Genomic DNA, 21,612 nt, shown 5'->3' with positions numbered 1-21,612 from the left:
GGGGGGGGGGGGGAAGCAAATTTAAAAAAAAAAATCAAATATTGGAAAAGTTGCTAAAAGCCGTACACACACAAGCACATTCCCCTAGCTTTAAAATAACAAAGCTCATCAGAGACAGAGTGTAAGAGGAAAGGTGACCTTCACAAATGCCTAACAGAACTCAAGGGTTAAACTCAGCTACTGGAGATTATTAAAATGTTCTTTTCTTTCCTCATCTCCACTCAGAGGCAGAACTGAAGTAAAACATACAGACACTATCTGTTCTAGGATCTCCAGAACTGGATGGACTGTAAGGCCAGGCAGCTCGCTGGAAAAATTTAAATGGAGAAGAGGGGGAGAAAAGGTGACTCAGCACTTTGTGTTCAACATTAATGGTGCTCGAGTGATTTATTCTGCTGCTACTACTGTATGGCAGAGAGATTATTACAGAGGGAGATGTAAACATTTCTGTATTTAAATATTTTTCATGCATCCTATGCTCCATGTATTTTAGCATATGTAGGTATTTCAGTTAACCACACTATTCCTACGCCATGAAAAGCAGAAATACCAGAATAGCCACAACCGTTACAAAAGAGCCCATTATGCTTCATAAAAATGATATAAAAGCACCTTCAATAATTTTATATCATCCTACCCAGGTCATTCCCTATATCTCTAGAATTTAAAAGAAAAGTTCACAGATTTTTCTCTATCTACTCAGTGAAAGGTATAATTAACAATATTTTTTATTACGACCTCCAGGATGAGCACCAACAGTGATTGCCCTTCTATTCCTTTTCTGAGCACTCTGCACACAGAGGAAAGCAGATGTACAAATAACTGGAGGTACACACCAAGCGATCACAAGACATGCACTTTTACACAACCGATTACATTTTGCACACCTGCACGCCTACTGCAAGATTATCTTGACATTCTCCTTCCTTCCGCAAAGTTGAGTGGCAATTTTATACGACCTGAAAACTTCACGAACCTACACGAGAGCTTCATCGGGTATAACGTGTCCCCCCAGATCATTTGCTCATCCAAGCAGGGAGCCATACGGAAGCATACCTGTGCTGTTCTGGAGTCTGTCACTTCCTTGTACAGGCTGATGTCCAAATAATAGCCCGACTCGTTGGTCAGGAAGAGCCGAATGGGAATCGCCTTCCCGGTCGGTGTCAAACGGATGTTGATCTTCAGCTCGGCTTGGAGGACGCGCAGCTTCCACAGGCGACTCCCGTAGCGCATCACCATGCTCCGCACGGATTCTTCGATCTTAGAACACATCGGAAGATTTCCCTCACCCTTCCGGACACCACCACTGCTCTGCCACCCTCCATCCCGCGGCTGTAGGAGCCTGCTCAGAGGGGCACCCCAGCAGGCAGGAGAGGTGGAAGCACCAAAGGGCAGCCCGTGCCCGGTGCTGTTCCGGGACGTGGGCAGCCTGTCCCGTCTCACCGGAACGAGCCTCGAGGGAGGCAGGAGCTGAGCTCCATCCACCTGGGCACTGCTCAGGCAGAGGGACAGGCCTGGATTCGCAGCCCTCTTCCCCACGGCACATCACACCCCAGCGAGGCACGGCGTGCCCGCTGCTCCCCTTCACCTGCCTTTCTTCCTGCAGGCATAGCTCACAGCTAAGAACCACAAAACGCAGGAAAGCGAAATCCTTGACAAACAGTTACGTAGCACTTATACGCACAATAATCATGTTTCACCACACATGCAGTACGGTGCTTTAAATCAACAAAGCAATTACTACTTGGAGCTTGGCCTTCTGGTGTTCTATTAAACTTTATAATATACTACTGTTGGAAAATAGCGCATATTAAAAGAAGGCAATTTATAGGCTGTTTTTAACATTCTTTCAAAAAATAAAAAGTCTCTTTTCCACAGCAGCTCAGGGAAAAGTCACGGTAGGCATTTGAGGGCAGCCTAACTTCCAGGGGTTGAATATCCCAGCTTCCTCTGAACTTCCCGGGAAGTAAAGATTTTGGATGTGCCAAGAGAGGATTTATTCAGAAGCAATTTAAGCCACCAATTTTTAATCATTATTTAAAAGTCAGCAAGCAAGAGATACTTATTTTGATAACCAATTCATCTTTTTAAACTTTCAGTTATTCTCATAAGGAAAGGTCAGCTCTCAGCTTTCAGTAACCATGAACAGAATGTTGATTTCCAACTAAATGCAGCCTTTACAGTTTATTTGGGACTTTCTTTGTGGTGCTTCCGCTAACCAGAAACATGCTTCATGCCTAAACACTTTCATTTATGCATCTACAAAGCTTAACGTTCATTTATTTATATAATGTTGATCTCTGGTTTTGTACCAGGGAATGAAAATGAGGCACTTCTTTTTGTAGCTGAATTTACAAATTCTTTTTAAGTTCATGATTTATCTCACGTTTTATTTGGATAGAAGCCGGACTTTTGTAACAAACAGAAGAGCATTTAAAGCTATTTCCTTATTAAAATCGTTTATCCCAAACACACAATGAAAAAATAAGTTTAGTTTCAAATACAAAACATATTTCTAATAAACTGCTGCTTAGTTTACACAGAGGAAGCAAGCTGCACTGCCTGAAGGACAGTGTTACTCCACTAAAAATATGAGCTCTGCTCGTTCTGAAATCTCACATTTAATATTTATTGATAGATTGGAAGAAAAACCAAAGCTTTCTCCCTTCCTCACTGCCAAACAGGGTCTTAACATGAAACAAACTAATTGTTTGCCATGTCTTAACTAGCTAAAATAAAAAAGTATTCTCTCTGCTTTTGAAGAGAACTTGGTTTAGCAGCTCAACAAGTGATCTTCAGTTAGAGACATCTATCAGTTAGGTGACTCCACTTTCTTTACTGAGAAGCAATCTCCAGTATTTGTAGAGTAATTAAACTGACCCTCAAGTTACCACTTGCAATACTGGTCCCCAATTTCTCATGCTTTCTGTTACAACATGACTAGTAGAAACCGCATGTCAGTCACCAAACGGTATTCAAATGTAGTCAAGCAATAGGGGCACTTACACAGCATAAAAAGGCAACAAAAGACCATTTAATTCTGGTGAGTCAAGCCCAAGAAAACCAAACAGTTCAGAGCCAGGGAAGAGATCATACCTTAGACGGGTCCATGATGACAGTAGGCACGAAATTTAAGAAGATGTGATTGCAGTCAGTGCGCACGTTGGTGTTATTAAACGCCACCTCCAACTCGTCCATGGCTTCCAGAAGCAATCGTTCTCCCTCATTTTGCAGGTACTCAAAGGAGGCTTCCTGCCAGATGTTGTCAACAAACCGTTAACTTTCTACTCAAACATCACAGCCCAAGAATACAGTGTTTGCTAAGTGCAGGAGGACTTGACCGAGGAGATAGGTTACACTGGTTCGAGCAGGATGCGCAACCCTGAAGCAGATCCATCCCAATCTCAAAGCCAGTACTCCCACTGCCTGGATTCGCAGACGCAGCGGACTTGTGCCCTCGTTTAGGTCAGCATAAATCCCAAACTAGACAGGGCAAACCAGGCAGTGCAGGAGAAACACAGAGAAATAACTCTTGCCTCAAAATGCAAGGACTTTTGACTATCTGCTCGGGCCACAGAAAAGTCTCCCTGAAGCATAAGAATACTAACTCTTCTGCAGAGCCAGGACCAGCAGAGAGAGGGCAGGTGTCCAGTGCTCTGTACAGGTAACGCCTTTGTGGACAGGTTCTCAGAATGACTTAGCGTGTTTCACACACCATCATGGAACGAGGCCTTGCACGGGTGACAAAACTCACCTTGGTAACCAGATCTGAGTGCCTTATAATGGCCCTCACGAAGAACCTGTAGTCTGTCACCTCTGTGCCCACTTCCACTTTAGCTGCTCCCAGGTAGAGATGCATTTTGTGATTGGCACATGGAATGGCAGTGAGATCGAAGTTTCGCATTCGGTTCAGCTCTAGCTGAAAAGCCAGAGCTGGCTCCAGGTGACGGTAAATCCTGTCTTCCTCAAACTGGAGGTGTCATACAGGCAGAAAAGGGTGGAAAAGAGGAGGGTGGGTTAAGAAGCTGAATCACTGAGGATAGGAAGAACTAGACAACATCCCTTATGAAATTTTGTATTTAATTTAAAAACTGAGAATTCAAATGAATCCAGCCCAGAATTTCCTAACTTATGCAGAGTCATTAGCACTAAGGGCTGTGTTGACATTGTTGAAATACTGCAAGACAAACTGCAAGATGGCAAGTTCTCAAGCTCAACCCCCGCCCCCCGAACCCCTCTTTTTCGCAGAAGCCAGAAAGTTTGGTACTGAATCACTGCACTGCTTCCAATGCTTCCCTATTACACCGCGACTAAAACCTGCACAAACAACAGCTTCAGGTCAGGCTTCCAAACACACGGATTTTTAACCCCCCCAAGTATCAGAGACTCATCGTCACTGACTTCAATTGCTGCGTGTGCAGACAACTGGCCTAGCGAGGGAGGAGACAGCACCACACTAGGCAGTGAAGTTGGGCTGAAGCAGCTCCCACCCTCTTAGACTGGCAATGAAGAGCTACCTGACAGAAGGATAAAGACAAAGCTTAGAGAAAAGTATTAAGAATATACAACTTACCTTATCCCGGGCACGGAACGTGAAGAACTTTGGAAATTCCCTCTGTTTGGAAATAAAAACAATGATGTTAGCCCTCCAAAAGTAAGCCATGTGATCTACCCGAAGAGCGCTCACAGGCCAGACCCGTGGCAGCACCGCAGCAGAGGAGATGACAGGAGTTGTTATAATCTATTTTTTCAACGTGACAAAGGGTGGTGGAAAATCAAGTTACCCTCAAGAAGGCAGCAGAGGTAATTTAAACCTGTCTTGACTGCTAATACAACAGAGGCTACTTGATTGGCTTTTGATTATTATTGTCAATTATTAACAGACAATAGTGGGAAGCTGCGTCTAGTTCTATTATGATTAACTGTGGAAATGTTTGGGAGCAATACAATGATATTATCACTCCATTATATAAGCAGATGCACACAAAACAATGGTCTGTATTCCAAAGCTCTCTTCATACTATTACTGCCAGAAGTACTCTCTTCCCAAGGAAAACTATGAATTGTAATCAAATTACTTTATGCTCATGTATTAAATAGTACTCTAAAAAAAAAAAAACAAACCCCAAATACGATTAGATTTTTCTGTTATTCTATTGCACAGATAAAATTCTAGCAAATGGCAAGGGCTTTACATTTTTGTGGCATATTGCAAGTGTCTTAGAAGAAAAGAGGAACTCTAGGCAGCACCATTCTACCTGTCCCTCCCACTTCACGGGAGCAAAGCCATCCGTTTCCACGGACTTGCACTTTTACTGGGTGGAGGATCTTTTGTGAATGCTTTGCACCAACATGAGAATACCAGCCATTTATGCTACAGATGACCTCGGAGAGCACACACAACCTGCCAGAACTGTGTTACTAAACAGGAAAGAAGGTATCTGTCCTGGAGTCACTGGATTTCAGAAAGGCATTTCACTCCCAATGGAAGACTTGCCAGCCTAGCTTGATTCAGGGCAACAACCAGTGCACGGTGACAGAGCACAAGGCTCCATAGAGCAACACAGATTTTAAGGCTGGAAGTGATCTTCTAGCTGGTCATCTTCCTTATCTCCTATAAAAAAAAAACAGTCCTCAGAACTTCACCTGATGACTCTCAGTTGAGCAAAATAACTCGTGTGTTTGCCTGGAGTGTGTCTGCCAGACTAGCCAGTGGTACAAGAAATCCAGCCTGAAAATTCAGGCAATGGGCATGTTAGGTGAGCCTGTGAGCATCAACTACACTCTAAGAACACAACCACTTCCATATTGCCTCGCTTCTCTTCCAACTCCCTCCTACCTGTCCTTCCCTGCGCTGCCAATTTCTCCTAACATCACCCATGCTCATTCTATCACTGATGGAATTGCTTTCAAGGCATCTGACGAGTGTTGTGGGCAAATATAATAATTAGATGTGCACGCACACAAAAATTCTCAGTGCTTTGGTACCAAAATCCAAAAAGAGTGCTCCATTTCCTAGGCAGAAGAATTATACCCCTGCTGTGTTCTAATCAACCAACCATCATCAAGACAATCAAAATAATTTGCCTAAATTAGCCAATCAAGACACCCTGCAAACCACAGAATGTGAAAAGCTACAACAGAAATCATCATAGTTGATTATTATACTAATAATCACGTTAAAAACCTAATGAGATGAGGAAATTGGAAGCTTGCTGGAGCAACTCTCTATTACCTCAACATGCTGGGAACTAATTATATAGACTGTAATTAAAACAAAAACAAACCCAAGCCCAGGCCCTGGGTAAGTTAATAGTTGGTCCAGTAATAACCAGAAGAGAATAGGAGATAGTAACAAAGACTGACACTCACAGGAGATCTCAGAGGTACTCTACAAACTTTGCAGACAGATGACATCCCACGCTGCCTCCTCTGGCTTAGCAACTAGGAGCATCCTAAGAGTCCGTTGCTCTACATGGCAGCTCAGAGAAAGCTTTTTGTGATGACTGCTTTCATTCTTTGCCTCCTTTCTGATCACTGACACATGCTACAGTGCTTATTCATTATTTTTCATTCCCCAAATATCAATTCGCTTCTCTAAAATTTCCTTTTGTTTTTTGGTTTTTTTTTTTTTTAAATCTAAAGCCCAGACCTTGTTTAAGGTCCCAAGACCTTTGCAAAGAGTCCAGTTTACTACATAAGCCATTGACTGATCTGTACCTGTACTGCAGGCAGCGATTCCCATGTGGGGACACCCCCATTTGTTCAAATACTATTTTTGCTGATTTGTAAACTACTTTTCCTTTCATAAGGCTTGCTAAACCAGGTGCATTGAGCACAGGATGAATTTCACGTACTTTCAAGACTCCAAATAACTTCCAGAATTGTAAAGCAGATACACAAGGGATAAAAATCTGCCCCAGGCCTCACATTGCCACCTTGAAAACAGGGCTAAACTAGCCCTCACTGGTGCCCAAGCCCTGGGGAAGGAAGTAATTCTTAGCAGTAAGAGCATCAAACATTTTCCACATCACTAAGCCATTATATGAAATTTAGCAAGGCACTTCAATTATTCCTCTAAGTAAGAAGCCTAAAGAAGTCACACTACATAAGAAATGCAGAATTTTAATTGTATAATTACATTTTAGAATGCAAAACGATAGCGAAACAAACGAGATCTTTATTAATGTGGCAGTCGTGAGTTCAGCCAGGTAACAAGAGAGACTTTAGCATGTGAGTGGCCCCAGCGAATGCAAAAGGCCCACTCCTGTGTTTGAAGTCAGATGTTTGTTTAAATACTTCACTCGACTCTGACACCAATGCTGGCATTAAATGCTTGGCTAAGAACCAAATGAGAAGCCTAGAGTCACTTACGTGTCTCCTGGCCTCAGGTCAAGAATACCACCGTGTTCTAGGCCCTTTTTACTTACATGAAATCTCTGATCCACCTCATAGTTGACCTGTTTCCTGAAGTCCTTACAAACGAAACATAAAAAACACAGGAGAAGAAAAAAAAAAAAAGCAGAAGAAAGCTAGCAATTAGGATGAAAATCAAAAATTAATTAATTCAAGAATACAAGAGGTGCCAAGATTGTTTACAATTGTAAATTAATTTTCTTAAGCAAATTCATCAAAACCATCTCAAATTTTAGAGAACAAAAACAGTGAAGAGAGAACTAAATATAGTTAACGCAGCATTTAATTTGGGGAAAAACACATCAAATGTCAATGTTATTACGAGCTAGAAACTAAAGAGTTCTCGGCAGCATGAGAGATATCAAAATACCTTTTGTGCTACAAGGAAAGTCAGCCTCCGAATCCCATGTTCAATCAGGACTGATTTCTGTGAGAAGGCAAAGGGTGGAATCAGGTGACGGGATTAGCAGAAAAAGGACGCATCAAAAACATGTCAAAGTCTTCGATGAACTGAAAAACCTCTACAGATCCTCCTGCATCTATGCTGTAAGACCCTAGTCCACTTCAGTCTACTCATCACTAAGATTTCTCATCTGATGCTCCTCTAGTAGCACACACAAGCAAATACATTAAATCTGAAGAGGTAACCAAATCGCAACATCAGAGTATTCCAGCTGAGCCTTGCTAACAAGTAAAGCAGGAAAGTCATACACAAGTCTTGCAGGAAATATTCCTGTTCATTTGTCAAAGTTTGTCTTTTTTTAAAGGGAGCACAGCATGGACATTCAAAGGCCATGGAAAATGATGGAAAACGAGTTTTAAAGGAACTAACGCAAGGAATAAACGATAGGTGTTACTTAGGTTTTTTTCAAATAGGTGAGAGAACATCCACTCTGGTTGCTTCTTTATCAAATTCCACTACGCCACCTTTCAAATGAGTGCTGCCATCGGTATCTGGCACACCACTGATCTTTTGAAGTTTTAAGATCTCATAACTCTGCTCCTCTTTCTAAAACTTTTTCCTTTCTCTTCCTTTTTCCAATTTAAAAGCAAAGGGGAAAAAAAAAAAAAAAGAAACAAGAACTCAGCTAGATCAGGAACAAAACAACCCCTTTCGGCACAGACTGAAATGTTTTACTAAGGTTAAGCCCTTTGAAAATGAGCATCAGTGACTATATTCATAGCAAGAGGAAGAAAATAACTTCAATAATGCCATGATTTAAAAAGCAAAAATTGTTATTGCTTTTAAAATTCCACAAGTGGCAGACAATAACAGCATAGCAACAGGATTCTGATTACATCGTAATAATGTGGGTCTCACAGCAAGTCCACAGCTATTACAGAGCGATTAGCCATCAGCACCTGGAGAAACTCCATTTACACTGACTGCCTCAATCTCCTCCACAAGTCATTTACAAGTATATGATCCTAATTTCTATTAAAAAAACCACACACAACATGCTGGGACTAGAAGATTATTTGGACAATTTGGATCAACCTATTTGATAGTTTAATGTGTTTTGGAATTTTTTTATTTCTTTCCTTTTATCCCCTCCCATAAAACGCCTGGAGCATGATCAAGCAGATGAAAAGCAGAACTTGTTTTAATTTTTCTATTTGATTATTTTCTCTGCTTAAAGAGACAGGAAGCTGCTGAAGTCGCATGGACACCGGCCCCATTTTTGGAAGCCCTCATTGCTGCAGAATGTCTTACCACCTCCCACACTGGGAAGTTAGAAACTACTCGCTGTCCTCCCACAGTCTTTGCAGGTCCCAGGGAGGCAGCAGGGTCCCAGGGCCCGATGGGCCACTCACATCCCCAAGGCAGTTGCAGAGTTCTTCCCACCAAGCAGGAGAGCAAGTGCAGGCAGACACCAGAGAGCAGAGCGGACACGAGGAGGCTCTCACCAGCCCATGTTGCCTCACGACTGACCATGGGACTAATATCCAGTGCACTAAAGTCCATCCCCTATTTATCACGGAGCAACAGAACATACCAAACCAATTCCAGCTTGTGACAGAAATATGACACTAGGTGGATGTTCCAGCATGCCAACAAGGAGAACAAATTTTGATTGCACTAAGATTTCCATGATACAGAAAATACAGGCCCTTTTAACATCACTTTCCATGCCTTTGTCACTCAAACAACAGCTTCACCACCAGGGAGAGGGATACGGAACATTTTTTTCAGAGCATCTGGACATAGGTACTGAAGATGGATCTGATCCATTTAAAACCTTAATTTTTGATGGGTAAAAGACCTTTAAAGGGAAGATCCTGATGGATTAGAATGCACTGCAAAGAGAAACAGTGACCTGGAGGCTTTGGAAAAGTGCAGCCACATCTAGTCAAAGAAGTGGTAAGGTTTTAGACAGGATAAATTAAGGATGCAACTGTTGCATTTGCTTGTTTTGAAAAACAAACAAAACAAAACCCCAAAAAACTGAGGAACATACTGACTTGCTCCCAAAGCAGACAGAACTGCTCAGCACAGTCACACAGTTCCAGAGAGAGAATTAAGGCAACTTACCTTGCTTTGCGTGAACTCTCTGAACATGGCTGCCAGTCCATCATCATCAACATCACTGTCTGTTTTAATAGCAACATTAAGAATGTGAATGGGCTCCTCGCGGGCAGTCTGCAATTTAAAGATGATATTCCCCATAAATAAATAGTTAACAACTTAACACCTGTGAGTTCTCAAGAAAGGCTCCCTAAATACAACTCTAAAATACAGATGCTCTAGGGAAAAATGACCTCAGCAGAGCATGCTGTAAACCAAGGAAAACTACGAGGGAAATTCTTGACCAAGCTGCTTGACAAATGTGCAAGTTGACAGAAGTAAGAGCTAATGTCCACAAACGGCAAACAGGAGCTTCACTTGGAGAATCCAGTTCTGAGGGTCACATCTGACCTGGCTAACCCAAGTGTGCTCCATTTGGATGCAGAAAGAATGCAGGATCAGGTCCTCTCTTTACAGAACGCAGTACAGGCAGGACGTTAGAGGTCTTTGGCATCAAGAAAAGTAATAAAATTAAGCAAATTCAAAGTGTTAAGAGCAAAACAATGTATTTTTTCATATCTACGACATAACGAAATAATGTGGAAGCATCAATTACAGTGGAGCTCTGAGAAATGATGAATTTAGCATTTAAGAGCCTGCAGTTAACTGAACAACTGAGTATGAACATGAAATGATCCTCGGTGAGGTGAGGGGGAGGTAAAGAGAGAGATCTGAGGACATTAAGGTTGATGGTAAGATTCTGGAACAAGGCTACGGTACTTATACACATGAAGATCAGTTTAAAACCAAGCCCTGTTCTGGACACAGACTGTATTCCAACAGAGCTTCCCACTGCTGGGGGAAGGACAGAGCAGCGGAGCAGCTACCTGTGTCTCCAAGGGAAACTGGTCTGTCACTAGGGATTAGAAACCATCTGCTGCCTCTGCACCTGTTCTCCACAGCAGTACAAAAATTGAGGGGTTCCTCTCATCTTTTCCTCCAAAAACTAGTTCTAAGCAGTAGAACAGAGGGAAGAATCAGAATGTAATGTGACTAGGAAGGGTGTAAGACACGAGATAAGCAAGTCAGACTTAAGGTAAAGGCAGTTGAATAGGCAGTTCTACACCCCGATGCACAGAGAAGGTCTGGAAACTTAATCATGGGTCTAAACTCAGTTACACTGCTGTGGAGCCGGTTATTCTGCTGACATCAAAAGCTTCAAACTAAATTTACACTGAGAGTATGAGACTCAGGCATAGTTTTAGAACGGAGCCAGAAAATGGCCACCTACTTTGAATCACCTGCTGCGGAACAAGCAAACAAATCACATACATAAATACATAAAGCTCTTAACTCCTGCTTCCAGCACTCGAACTAGTGAAAAGTATCTAGCCTGCAGTCACTGCGGCATTTGCACGCCTTCTATTTCCACCCTGAGAGCAATCTCAAGAGGCAAAAACCACTGTACCTTGTCTTCATCATACAAGGAAGCATGGCCAGCTTCGGGGAAGGTTGGGCTCTGGGGAGGAGAGTCGCAGAAGCAACCCATCACTTCATCAAAGATTCTGAAACACACCAGAGAAGTATTAGTCATCACCACACTGCTGCTAGCCCACTGCAAGCACACAGCACTAAAATCCACAAATCATGCTGCTAAAGAGGGAGGGAGAGAAAAAAGGCTCCTTTTTTTTTTTTTTCAGGACTAAAAAGATAAGGAGGCAACACCTCCTCCACCCCTCAAACCAAAGCCGAGCCTGGATCTTCTAACATTTGTCAGAGATCTTACACTGGCAGGCCCTCACGACTGCTATGGGCTCTGCTGGGGTTTTTTTGCCTCCCCCTTGAAGGTTGAAAGCATAAAGAACACATCCTCCCACATACATATGCGTGAACAAGAGCACTAGAAGAAATCAGCACATTTGCAAATGATCTCCAATCAGCAGAAATTCAAGATGCTGATCCTTCTGGCTGCAAAGTGCTCTTACAGCAGTCTGAAACTTGCAGTTATCTCAAGGAGACAAAGGGATCCAAATAAACTTCCACCTCTAACTCCAGAAACTCAGCAAACAACCTCAAGACCAGTTTAAACCTGACTCCAGGCCACTCCAGATTTTGACCAGTTCCATTTGGGCCCACCTAGGAAGCTGGCAACACAAACAATCATCACCCTTTTCCCACATACCTGACAAAATCTTCAAATGTGCGGAAGGAGACCATTCCACCCATCCGCTGGCACGGCGGAGTGAAGGAATTGTCTAGCAGTACATCACTCACGCTAGCTACATGGACCATCCCGTAGTGATTGAGGTTGGAAGAGAAGGACATTCTAAACGGCAATTCAATAAGATCACAGTTAGTAGGGACAAGGGAGAGAAGAGTATCACTGGAAAAAAAAGATCTGTGCGTGTGCGTGTGCTCTGACCACTTGAAGCGTGGTTCTTTATCCAATATAACTGTTGCATGATTTGGGAGAATCTTCAGGCCTGCTGTGCCGGCTTCTCCAAAGTCCCTGCGAGGCTGGAATGCCTCTGGTGCCTTTAATGCCCTTACCTGGACGGTGTCCCAGTGTACAGGAACAGTTAAAGGAGTTAGGAAATGCTGTTATAACCCTTTAAAACAAGTATTTCTTAAGGAGTTTCTTGAGATGACAGGGGAATTATGACTATGCAAAGCTGAACGTATTTTTCCTCCTGTGGGTATGTTTTGCTTTACAGGTGGAATACTGAGATAAACAACAATAATTCTAAGCTTTGACACTTTAAAGGTTTAGGAAATTTTTATAAATTTAGTTGAAGTGTACCAATCTATATTTCCTCATTGCTTCCACAATTTTTCTGGCCATACTATAATTTACACTCCTCAAATGCGGTGTGGTACACCGGCCTCTCTAAAATCCTACACTGCAGACGGGGTTTTCTGTAGCCTTACACTAGTGTTCCTACCCTAAATAAAGCCCTGTTACAGTGCCTTCCGCTGACCAAATTACCACGCTCCTCCATCTAATTTGATCCATGCTTTAAAAACACTGCAACTCCCCCCTACCCAATTATTTTGCTCAGTTTTGATTGGTAAAAGGTGGCAGCTGCTAAACAGGAGCAGCTGGCCCCAGAACACATCTCTCCCAAGGAGGGAGGGAGGCAGAGCTCCAGACACTCCCTGCTGCCCTACTCCTGCCCCGGCACCGTGCTACGCTGCGGTACGCACCCCGCTCCTACGAGACCAACTCCTCGCTGAAGGGAGGAGCGCTGGAGCAGATTTACACAAGCTCAGAGGAAGGCACTGAGGAAGGCACTTCTGTTTGAAGCAGGAGCACCGCTCACTAAAGGTCAGCACTGCTGCCTGGCAGAGGGCAAGGTCCATGTGAAAGTATCACTGAGTTCTCCTACAGTTCAACTGCTATGGCAGCGCACACCAGCTCTGAAATTGTGGTATTTTGGGGTTTGGGCTATTGTTATTATGCTTTTTTTAAAGACCCACAACGTAATGGTCAAGACTAGCATAGGAAGTTTCTCACACAGTGAACAAAAACCATACAACTAACTAGACGGCCTCTCCCTAGCTACTAGAACTGGGTTTTGCCTTCTCTGCAATAATTGTTTCTCGTTTCTGAACTGTGCCACAGAGTCATCTTAATTCACTGAGGGACCTACTTCAAACGCTCCCTGCCACATGGTGAGACCCTGAAGCTTGTTCTGAGGAGACAGAGATGCCGAGGTGGCACACGGCAGTGCTCTGCAGCACAGGAACAGCACACTCCCACTTGCTTCGCTCTCCCCGGGGCTTATCCCCAACTGGTGCCACAACAGGAGGCAGAAGGCAATGGGGAAAAAAAAAAAACAAAACGACAAATCGGAGCGCTGATTCAGCACAGCACATGCTTGACTTCCAACTTGTAAAGTCAAAAAGCTGCTCGAGTGCGGTGCTGGGTCAGGCGCCAGCGGCACAGCGGGCAGACAGGGGCCCGGACACGCCGGCTACGGCTCTGCTGCTGGGCACGCCGATCCGGGGGCAAACTGCAGGCTGTGGCACTGCTGCTTATCTGCTTTACTAAGACTTCTTTCTTCCCAAAAACCCACTGTGATACGGTCTTAAGTATACTGTTAACAAGTCTAAAGTATCATCAGATTGATTAATAGCTCTCCACGTTTAAAGTCACTCTGTGTTTCCGTAATTTATCTCTGATTAAGAGCCATGAGACTTTCAAGTCCATTTTTACTATTTTTCCCTAAATAGGCTTGTAAGCAGTAATAAATAATAGGTATTCATGTTTTGAAAGAGAAAAATTTTTCAGGACATGCCTTGGTGTACATTTCTTAAAACTAATACAAAAAAAATACCACAGAACAGTAACTAAACAAAAAGACAGCAGACATTTTTCATGTATTATTTAAAACAAGAAATACTTTTCTACCGAGACATGGGAGGAAAAATTAGCGTCCAAAACACAACAAAACATGCTGTCAGCTGTTTGAGATGTAGATTCATCTATGGTGTGAGGGAGGTGAAACAGCCTCGACAAATTCTAAGCTAGTTGCAAGAAACCAGAGTAGCAACAGGTATGCTATCGGCTAGGAGTGACTGCCTGTTTCACTGTGACACCCTGCAGAGGGTCAACAGCTGGGAGTCCAGTTCCAAAAAAGAGACCCTAGAAACAGCACTCTGCTAGAAGTTTGCTGTGTACCATGCAGCAGATGAGCCGAGTCACCTGGCAAATTTAATTGTAAAGATTGCAGCATGCAAAGCTTTTTTTAAAGGCTAAAGAAAAGCTGAAAACATGTTTTAGACAAAGGGAGAGGAAAAGGGAAGGAAAAAGAAGAGTTATGTTGGAGAGTTTTCTGAGTAAAGGTAAGGGCACTAAAACAAAACATGTTAAAACATTAAGTATTAGGCTACTTCTTTCTAGTCTGTCTTTTCAAATTTTAAAAGATTACAAGTACCATACCTGTTTAGCGTGGGGATGTTCCCTCTGTAATTAAACAACCACAGTTAGTTACAGATTGGTTAGTGAAAGCCATAATAAAGAACTATCATCAAGCTGATACAGAGACCAGCAACAAGATTACAATTTATTAAACCAAAATTTGTCAACCATCAGGTATCAGGCAGAATTCAATTTCAGTTGCCCCTGAGAAGGCACCCACCACCTGACTTCGCTTGCCACGGCTGCCATGGGAATGAGCACAGACCATGCACATCACATGCAAATAATATACCCCAGGAAAAGACATCGTGTTTGCAAGGTACCCTGCGTTTCTACAGCATCATTTATCACATCTGCTTCAAGCCTTTTGCAGACACCCAGTGAGCTTCACAAGCAAGACCAGAGGGGGGAGTTTGCACTCCCGGGCAGAAGGGCAAACAGCACAGATGCAAAAAGTGCCCGTCTCACACAGGAAGATTTTGCAACAGGTTCAGGAAAACAAGGCAAGTCCTCATTGCCAAAGCTCTGTGCTAGGCAGCAGCCCACGCACTGGCTCCCACAACAATGTAGTAATAAAGCAAGCACAGAGAAACACCACGTAATACTTGGCATTTTCAGCATTCAAGGCCCTGAATACCAAAAAGAACAAGCAGAACTTAAGGCTAATTTTAGGAAAATTTTACAGTTCCTTTTATAACATCAGCCCAACTCTTCACATATTTGCATGCAGCCTCAGGCGTGGTGACGCACGTAAGACAGAAAGGAACCGAACAGCAGAGTCTAGCCCATGCTAGCTGCATTCATGAAAGCATAAAGTGGTGCACTGCTCCACGCGAGACGTAAACATTGCTGTGATCTGACATTCAAAACAGTAAAGATTAAACTGGAAAAAAAAAACCAAAACCACAAAACACAAAACGCATGCACACAGGCTTGTGCAAAGAAATGAGCAAACATGGAAAGATCGAAAGCAAAGCTTCAGGGAGCATGTAACTGGACATTCACTCTCCCCTTCCCTGCTGAAACCTGTGGGAGATCAAATCACAGAGTTTCTTAACATCCTTGACCATAAGCGAGACCCCAAGTTACTGGGCGTGAGTTTCAGTACTTAATGACCAGTATATTTCCATGGTCACACCGCTAAATACACTGACTGCACCTGGTCCTGTTCTCACACTGGTTTGGTCACAGCAGAGTCATATTCACCGCAAGGTTGTGTGTTTGGTGCATTACTGGTAGAGGCACAAAAAGTTCCCATCATCTCCTTAAACCATCCAGGAGACAGCAGAAAACTGGCCTAAAGATGTATCTGTTCAGTGGTAAATAACCCAAATTTTGAATTTCATGTGGAGACAGTGGGAAGAGACACTGTGCTGTAGAGCTTGTGGTTAGGACCAAAAGGGCCACGAGGCCTCAGAGGGTTGAGATTATTTTGCTAGCTCGGCAAACGGTGGGAAAGCTGCACGGGAGCTACCACAGTTGGAAAAAAAAAAACCCTCTGGAGAGGACTGGCAGTTCCGACACCTGGTACACTTGTGTAGCAGTCCCCGGAATGCTTTCAGCAAACAGACATTAAAAAAATAGCATAATAAATGTTCCTTTCTGTCTCAAAAAGGGCACCCCGTTGCCTTGCTCCAGGAACTGTTCTCCAGCCGCTCAGCACCGATGTGAGAGACTGTGGCGAGAGTCACAATGAGGAAAACAGAAGACCCGGTGGCTGGAGGTGTCAGAACAGAGAAACAGTCTTCGAGCTGCTCGCAGTGGGGCTGCCTTTCTATCCACAGGTCATCACAGCTGTGGAGCCAGCAGCTGCACTGCTGCTCGTCACTGAAGTGCACTGAGAGGTAAAGCTTTGCTATTCGCAGTACAGTCAGGCCTGGCGAAAAGGAGCTACAGTGCACCGAGCTACAGCCCTGCAGCTCTGACAAACCAACCCTCAGCAGCCAGGCAGCCTGTGCAGCCCCGAGCCAGCACCCGTGCCACGACCTGCACCCGGGGAGCGGGTCTGGGAGCTGAGGAAGGGCCCGGCTGAGGAGGGAGCGTGCCCACAGCCAACCCCACACAGCCCATCGCTGGATCGGAAACCTCCTCCTGGCACCAGCCCCTCTCCCTTTCTCTTTTGAACTTTTAAAAAGGCCCTTCTTGACCGGGAAAGCTGATCTCACTGGGAATCTGCTCCATACCGATGCAAGCTCTGCTGTTGCAATTACTCCTTCGGCTCAAGCAAACAAAAATCCCCTCAGCTCCCCCCTGCACCTCCTGGCTGAATCTGAATTTGTTTCCCATTGCCCCTCCCTTTCTTTCCTTTTGGGTTGGTGGTTTGTTGTTTTTTTTTTTTTTTTTTCAAACAACTCCCCTATGAAAATGATGGCAATGCATGCAAAGCGCCACTGGTTATATCAAGCTGTGATTGAGTGCCAGCGCAGGGCAAAGCTTTTGAAATCAGGCAGCAAAGCGGAATCAGCAGAGGTCGGCTGAATAACCCACTTGTAGTTATTAACAGCAGTACCACAGGAGAAAGAGCAATTCCACTGGCTGTGACCAGTGGCATTCCTCTTATGTTTCTCCATTTCTGTAGAAGAATCTAAACAGAAGGCTGTGAAACACGCCTCAAACCATACATTTTGATTGGGTTTTTCCTCTCCCTCTTTCTTTCCTTATTCTTCTGCTCCCTCTGTGACTCAGCCAAGCTGAATCTGCTACTGAAGTCCAATTTGCATAAAATTATCGTCGTTCCATTCAGTTTGCTGCCCCTTCAACAGCCCCTTCATTGCTCTGTTGGAAGATTTTGCCCTTTCTGAAACAGGCAAGCCAAGGGAACTGCAACACATTACTGCTGCCTGCTGTCTAATTAACATCAAACCCTCAGCACGAAACTGCAGGGATTTACAGGTGTCCTGGAATCATTTTCCCCTCCTCCCTCCCAATATCAGCCAGTCTCTCGCAACAAGGAGGGGACCTCGGGCTACCTAATGATACACTGCGAGTTAGACACTCGGGTCTCCAGGCTCATCCAGTTCAGAGTCCAAAGCAGCACAGCCGATTCGGCACTAGCAATCCAAAGACTGAGGCAGGAGGCTGCTTCAGCAACTGCTTTAGTCCACAGAAAAGGCTTCCATTTTGTCAGAAATTCCAATCTTATATTGGTGTAAAGTGATAACAGGAACAAACCTATAAACACTGCTCTAAGTGAGTTTTGGTTCTTATTCTCCTCTAAAAAGCACTGTTTGGAAAGATTATTTAATTTGGCTTTCAGCCTTCAAAATGGTTTCTACCTGTAAGCTAAGGAAGAGGCTGACAAAAAAGAACAACCAAACTACTCCATAGATGATAAAACATCAAGAGACAGCAAAGGAGAGATCATGCACCACTCTTAAGCCTTGAAATCAGCAACATCAAAGTCCAAGTAGGGTGTCAACAAACATCCACAAGCACAGAAAGAGGAGCTACTGGGCAAAACCAAGCACAAGATAGTTGAGACATTTATACTGATGCCCTTGAAAATACCCATGGAAATAGCAACTAATGACTAGATCTGAATTCCACCCTGGGAAGCATCATGGACAGCAGGATGCAGTCCAAAAAAACCAAATTCAACCTAGATGAGTCTAAGGCATTTGCCTCTGTGTCCGTGTTTGCTGCGCTGTGTGCGTTCCCAACTCCAAATACAACTAGGGCCAGCTGGTACCAGACATTTTGTTTACCAAGTTTCTAAAGTAAAACTTGCTTTAAAGCTAACTAAGACAATTATCAAAACTTTAGTGTCTTCATCTGCAGTGCTAAAACCTTCCTTCACTTCCACCTTCCAATGGCACATCCTGATTCAAGATTCCCTGGGACATCTCAAGGCCAAGTAAGGCAGTTAGGGTGGCATTTGGGACAAAAGGAAGGTGTGGGCTCCATGCACAGATGGATAGGGAAGGCATGGCTGAGGCATCAGAATGAACAAAACAGAGTTATGCTTCCATTTACTTCGGGGCTCAACGGTTTCAGAAGGCAGAGCCCTGTGGTATCATTGCCATACCCCAAAATAAAGATATATCCAGCATCTGAGTCACCCTTGTCTGGAGATCTGACCAAGGGAACACATTTACCTCTGAGTAAAACAGAGGGCTCTGTTTTATGGGAACACATTTATCTGTGAGTTCCTCCCTTCCGATCCTCCAGCACATCTGCTACTGGGGAAGGAAAGATCAAGAGAGCAGCTGAACAGCCTGGCTGGGGGAATGCAGCGAGCTGGAGGAAAGGGGATGCTTTAGGAGGAGCAGTGCAGCACGATGCTGCAGCAGGCTCCAAAAGCTGGCTACAGCAGACAACGTCCCAGTTTAATTTAAACCTTACAGCTTCAGACATAAGAAAGGCTGTTCAAAAGCTGGAGAGGGGGATTATTAGAAAAAAAACTTCTCCTGTTGAAAAAGCACAATAATTCCCTCTCCCTCTTCGTTTACTGGGCACACAATGTGTCTTTGATCAGAAGATTTTAAGCTAAGATTAGGCAAGCACTGTTTCATGTGCTGAACACCTAAGAAAGGCCTTTCAGTGTCTGTCACCTGGCTTGCCACTCTCACAAAGGAAGCTGAACTCTCTAAACACCAGTCAATATTCCACCAGCTTCCCATCTCAGCAGGGCAGTCTGAACAAGAGGGAAGCAAAGAACAGCTCGGAACAGGGCTCATTTCTTCCTCCCATCTCTTCTCACCAGGACTCTAGATGACTGAAAGAGGCAGGTTATCCAAATGCAAGGGGCTCTGCACAGAAGCATTTGTTTGCAGTACCCCGCTGCAGCACGGAGCGATCAGCATCCCGTAGATACCTTCGTATCGCTTCCTCCAGATTGGATTACTGCAACGCCCTCTACTCGGAGAGGGCTTGCAAACCCCATTTACTGCAAAAGGCACCAGATGGTTACGCTGTGCTCCTCATCTGCCTTGCACCGGGCAATAAGGAATGCTGGGTTTATCTATAAAGCCCTCTATGGTTTCAATTATAAGCACTTTTTCTCCCTACGTGTTACCCTTGCAATTGGGATCAGTGGGGATTCTTACAACAGGACATTTTTCTATTAATTTAAACAAATAATTCCCAAAACAGTTTCTGCCCACAAAACCCACCAGGAGCGGGTTGCATTTCTATGACTTTGTTAACGGATTTAAAGTTTTTCTTTCCTCTCTGCTTCCATGTAAAGCTTTCCTGTGGGTAGTAGATGGCAATCATTCAGCGGCCAAAAATACCAAGTCCGAGTGCCTTGCTGCAATTAGTCGGATCAGAAGTAGTGACTGTGATTGTTTCTGTTACAATTAAGGAAAGGCATAGCGAGGTTAAATACCAATGGCAAAGAATTTAACAATCACTACCAGTTTGCAACTTTCTCTACATGAGTTTTTGCTCCAGTAAAATCCAGGCCCTTAAACATTCACAGAAATCAGACATAAAAGGGACCAAGGCTTGAAAATATCTGATAAAGTGCCGAGAAATGTGGGGCAGCATACAACTAACACCATCTCCAAAAGAGAACGCTCTCTCAAGGGCTGTCTGGTACCTACTCCTGGTTCACCTCAAGGGACATCTGGCTTGATTTTGGCTTTGGGGTTTGTCCTTGGAATGAATTTTTAGCTTTTCAGCCTAAAAGTTCATGCTACAGAAGATAACAGAAAAACACACAACAGACATAGAACATGGTCAAAACCAACAAAGATGACTCAAGCAAGACAATATCAGAGTTTTGAGATTTCTGGGTCTTGGGTTTAACATAAGGCCTGCCTTTCCAGCTAGCTTAAATCTACCCAGGCAGTGCTAATCTCAGAGCCGAGGTACCCTGCTGCCGGCTGTGCTCCAGCACCCAGCCACACAACAGCCGCACACGTGGGGGCACACCGCAACAAGCTGCGTCAAGCAACGGGAGCCAAATTCATCGCGCTCAGATGGAGATGCAACTCAAAGGAACCGAACCTGCCCGGGCAAGCACTGAATTCGTCCCAAGCCTGCTTGCCTCTGCACAAGGCCTGCGATGCGTTTTCATCAACCATCAGCAGTGCCGATGGTTGAGAAGCAGAACTGAGCTTCACAGCATTGCCCCAGCGAACGCAGCGTAAAGGGGAGAGGAGATTTCCGGACAAAGAAGCTGTTCCCCCAGCAGGTAACAGTTCTCCTCTTCCAGCTGACCTTGTCCAATTAAATTTGCATACAGTAATAGAGCAGTGGTCAGCATGGGCAGGCCAAACAACCCCCAAGCAACACTGAGACCAGCAAAGAGAAGAAATGGAGAAACATAAGAGGAATGCCACTGGTCACAGCCAGTGGAATTGCTCTTTCTCCTGTGGTACTGCTGTTAATAACTACAAGTGGGTTATTCAGCCGACCTCTGCTGATTCCGCTTTGCTGCCTGATTTCAAAAGCTTTGCCCTGCGCTGGCACTCAATCACAGCTTGATATAACCAGTGGCGCTTTGCATGCATTGCCATCATTTTCATAGGGGAGCGCTCTTGTTTGAAAGAAAAAAAAAAAAAACAACAAACCACCAACCCAAAAGGAAAGAAAGGGAGGGGCAATGGGAAACAAATTCAGATTCAGCCAGGAGGTGCAGGGGGGAGCTGAGGGGATTTTTGTTTGCTTGAGCCGAAGGAGTAATTGCAACAGCAGAGCTTGCATCGGTATGGAGCAGATTCCCAGTGAGATCAGCTTTCCCGGTCAAGAAGGGCCTTTTTAAAAGTTCAAAAGAGAAAGGGAGAGGGGCTGGTGCCAGGAGGAGGTTTCCGATCCAGCGATGGGC

At 44.2% G+C, this 21,612-nt stretch overlaps 1 protein-coding gene across 1 annotated transcript in view; it reads right to left on the bottom strand.

Moving 5' to 3' along the window:
• Window positions 1–21,612, bottom strand: part of ACACA (acetyl-CoA carboxylase alpha) — a 129,389-nt gene that overhangs the window by 62,441 nt on the left and 45,336 nt on the right. The window contains 10 exon segments of the mRNA XM_026861688.1: window positions 1,057–1,260; window positions 3,097–3,252; window positions 3,755–3,970; window positions 4,574–4,615; window positions 7,431–7,475; window positions 7,787–7,843; window positions 9,950–10,057; window positions 11,391–11,487; window positions 12,105–12,248; window positions 14,865–14,888. Of these exon segments, the coding sequence (XP_026717489.1) occupies window positions 1,057–1,260; window positions 3,097–3,252; window positions 3,755–3,970; window positions 4,574–4,615; window positions 7,431–7,475; window positions 7,787–7,843; window positions 9,950–10,057; window positions 11,391–11,487; window positions 12,105–12,248; window positions 14,865–14,888 (1,093 nt within the window).

Source organism: Athene cunicularia (assembly GCF_003259725.1).
Source record: "Athene cunicularia isolate RWA chromosome 19 unlocalized genomic scaffold, athCun1 chr19_part1, whole genome shotgun sequence".
Taxonomy (NCBI): domain Eukaryota; kingdom Metazoa; phylum Chordata; class Aves; order Strigiformes; family Strigidae; genus Athene; species Athene cunicularia.
Note: the sequence above shows the minus strand (reverse complement) of the source record. Positions and strands in the feature narration are given on the sequence as shown.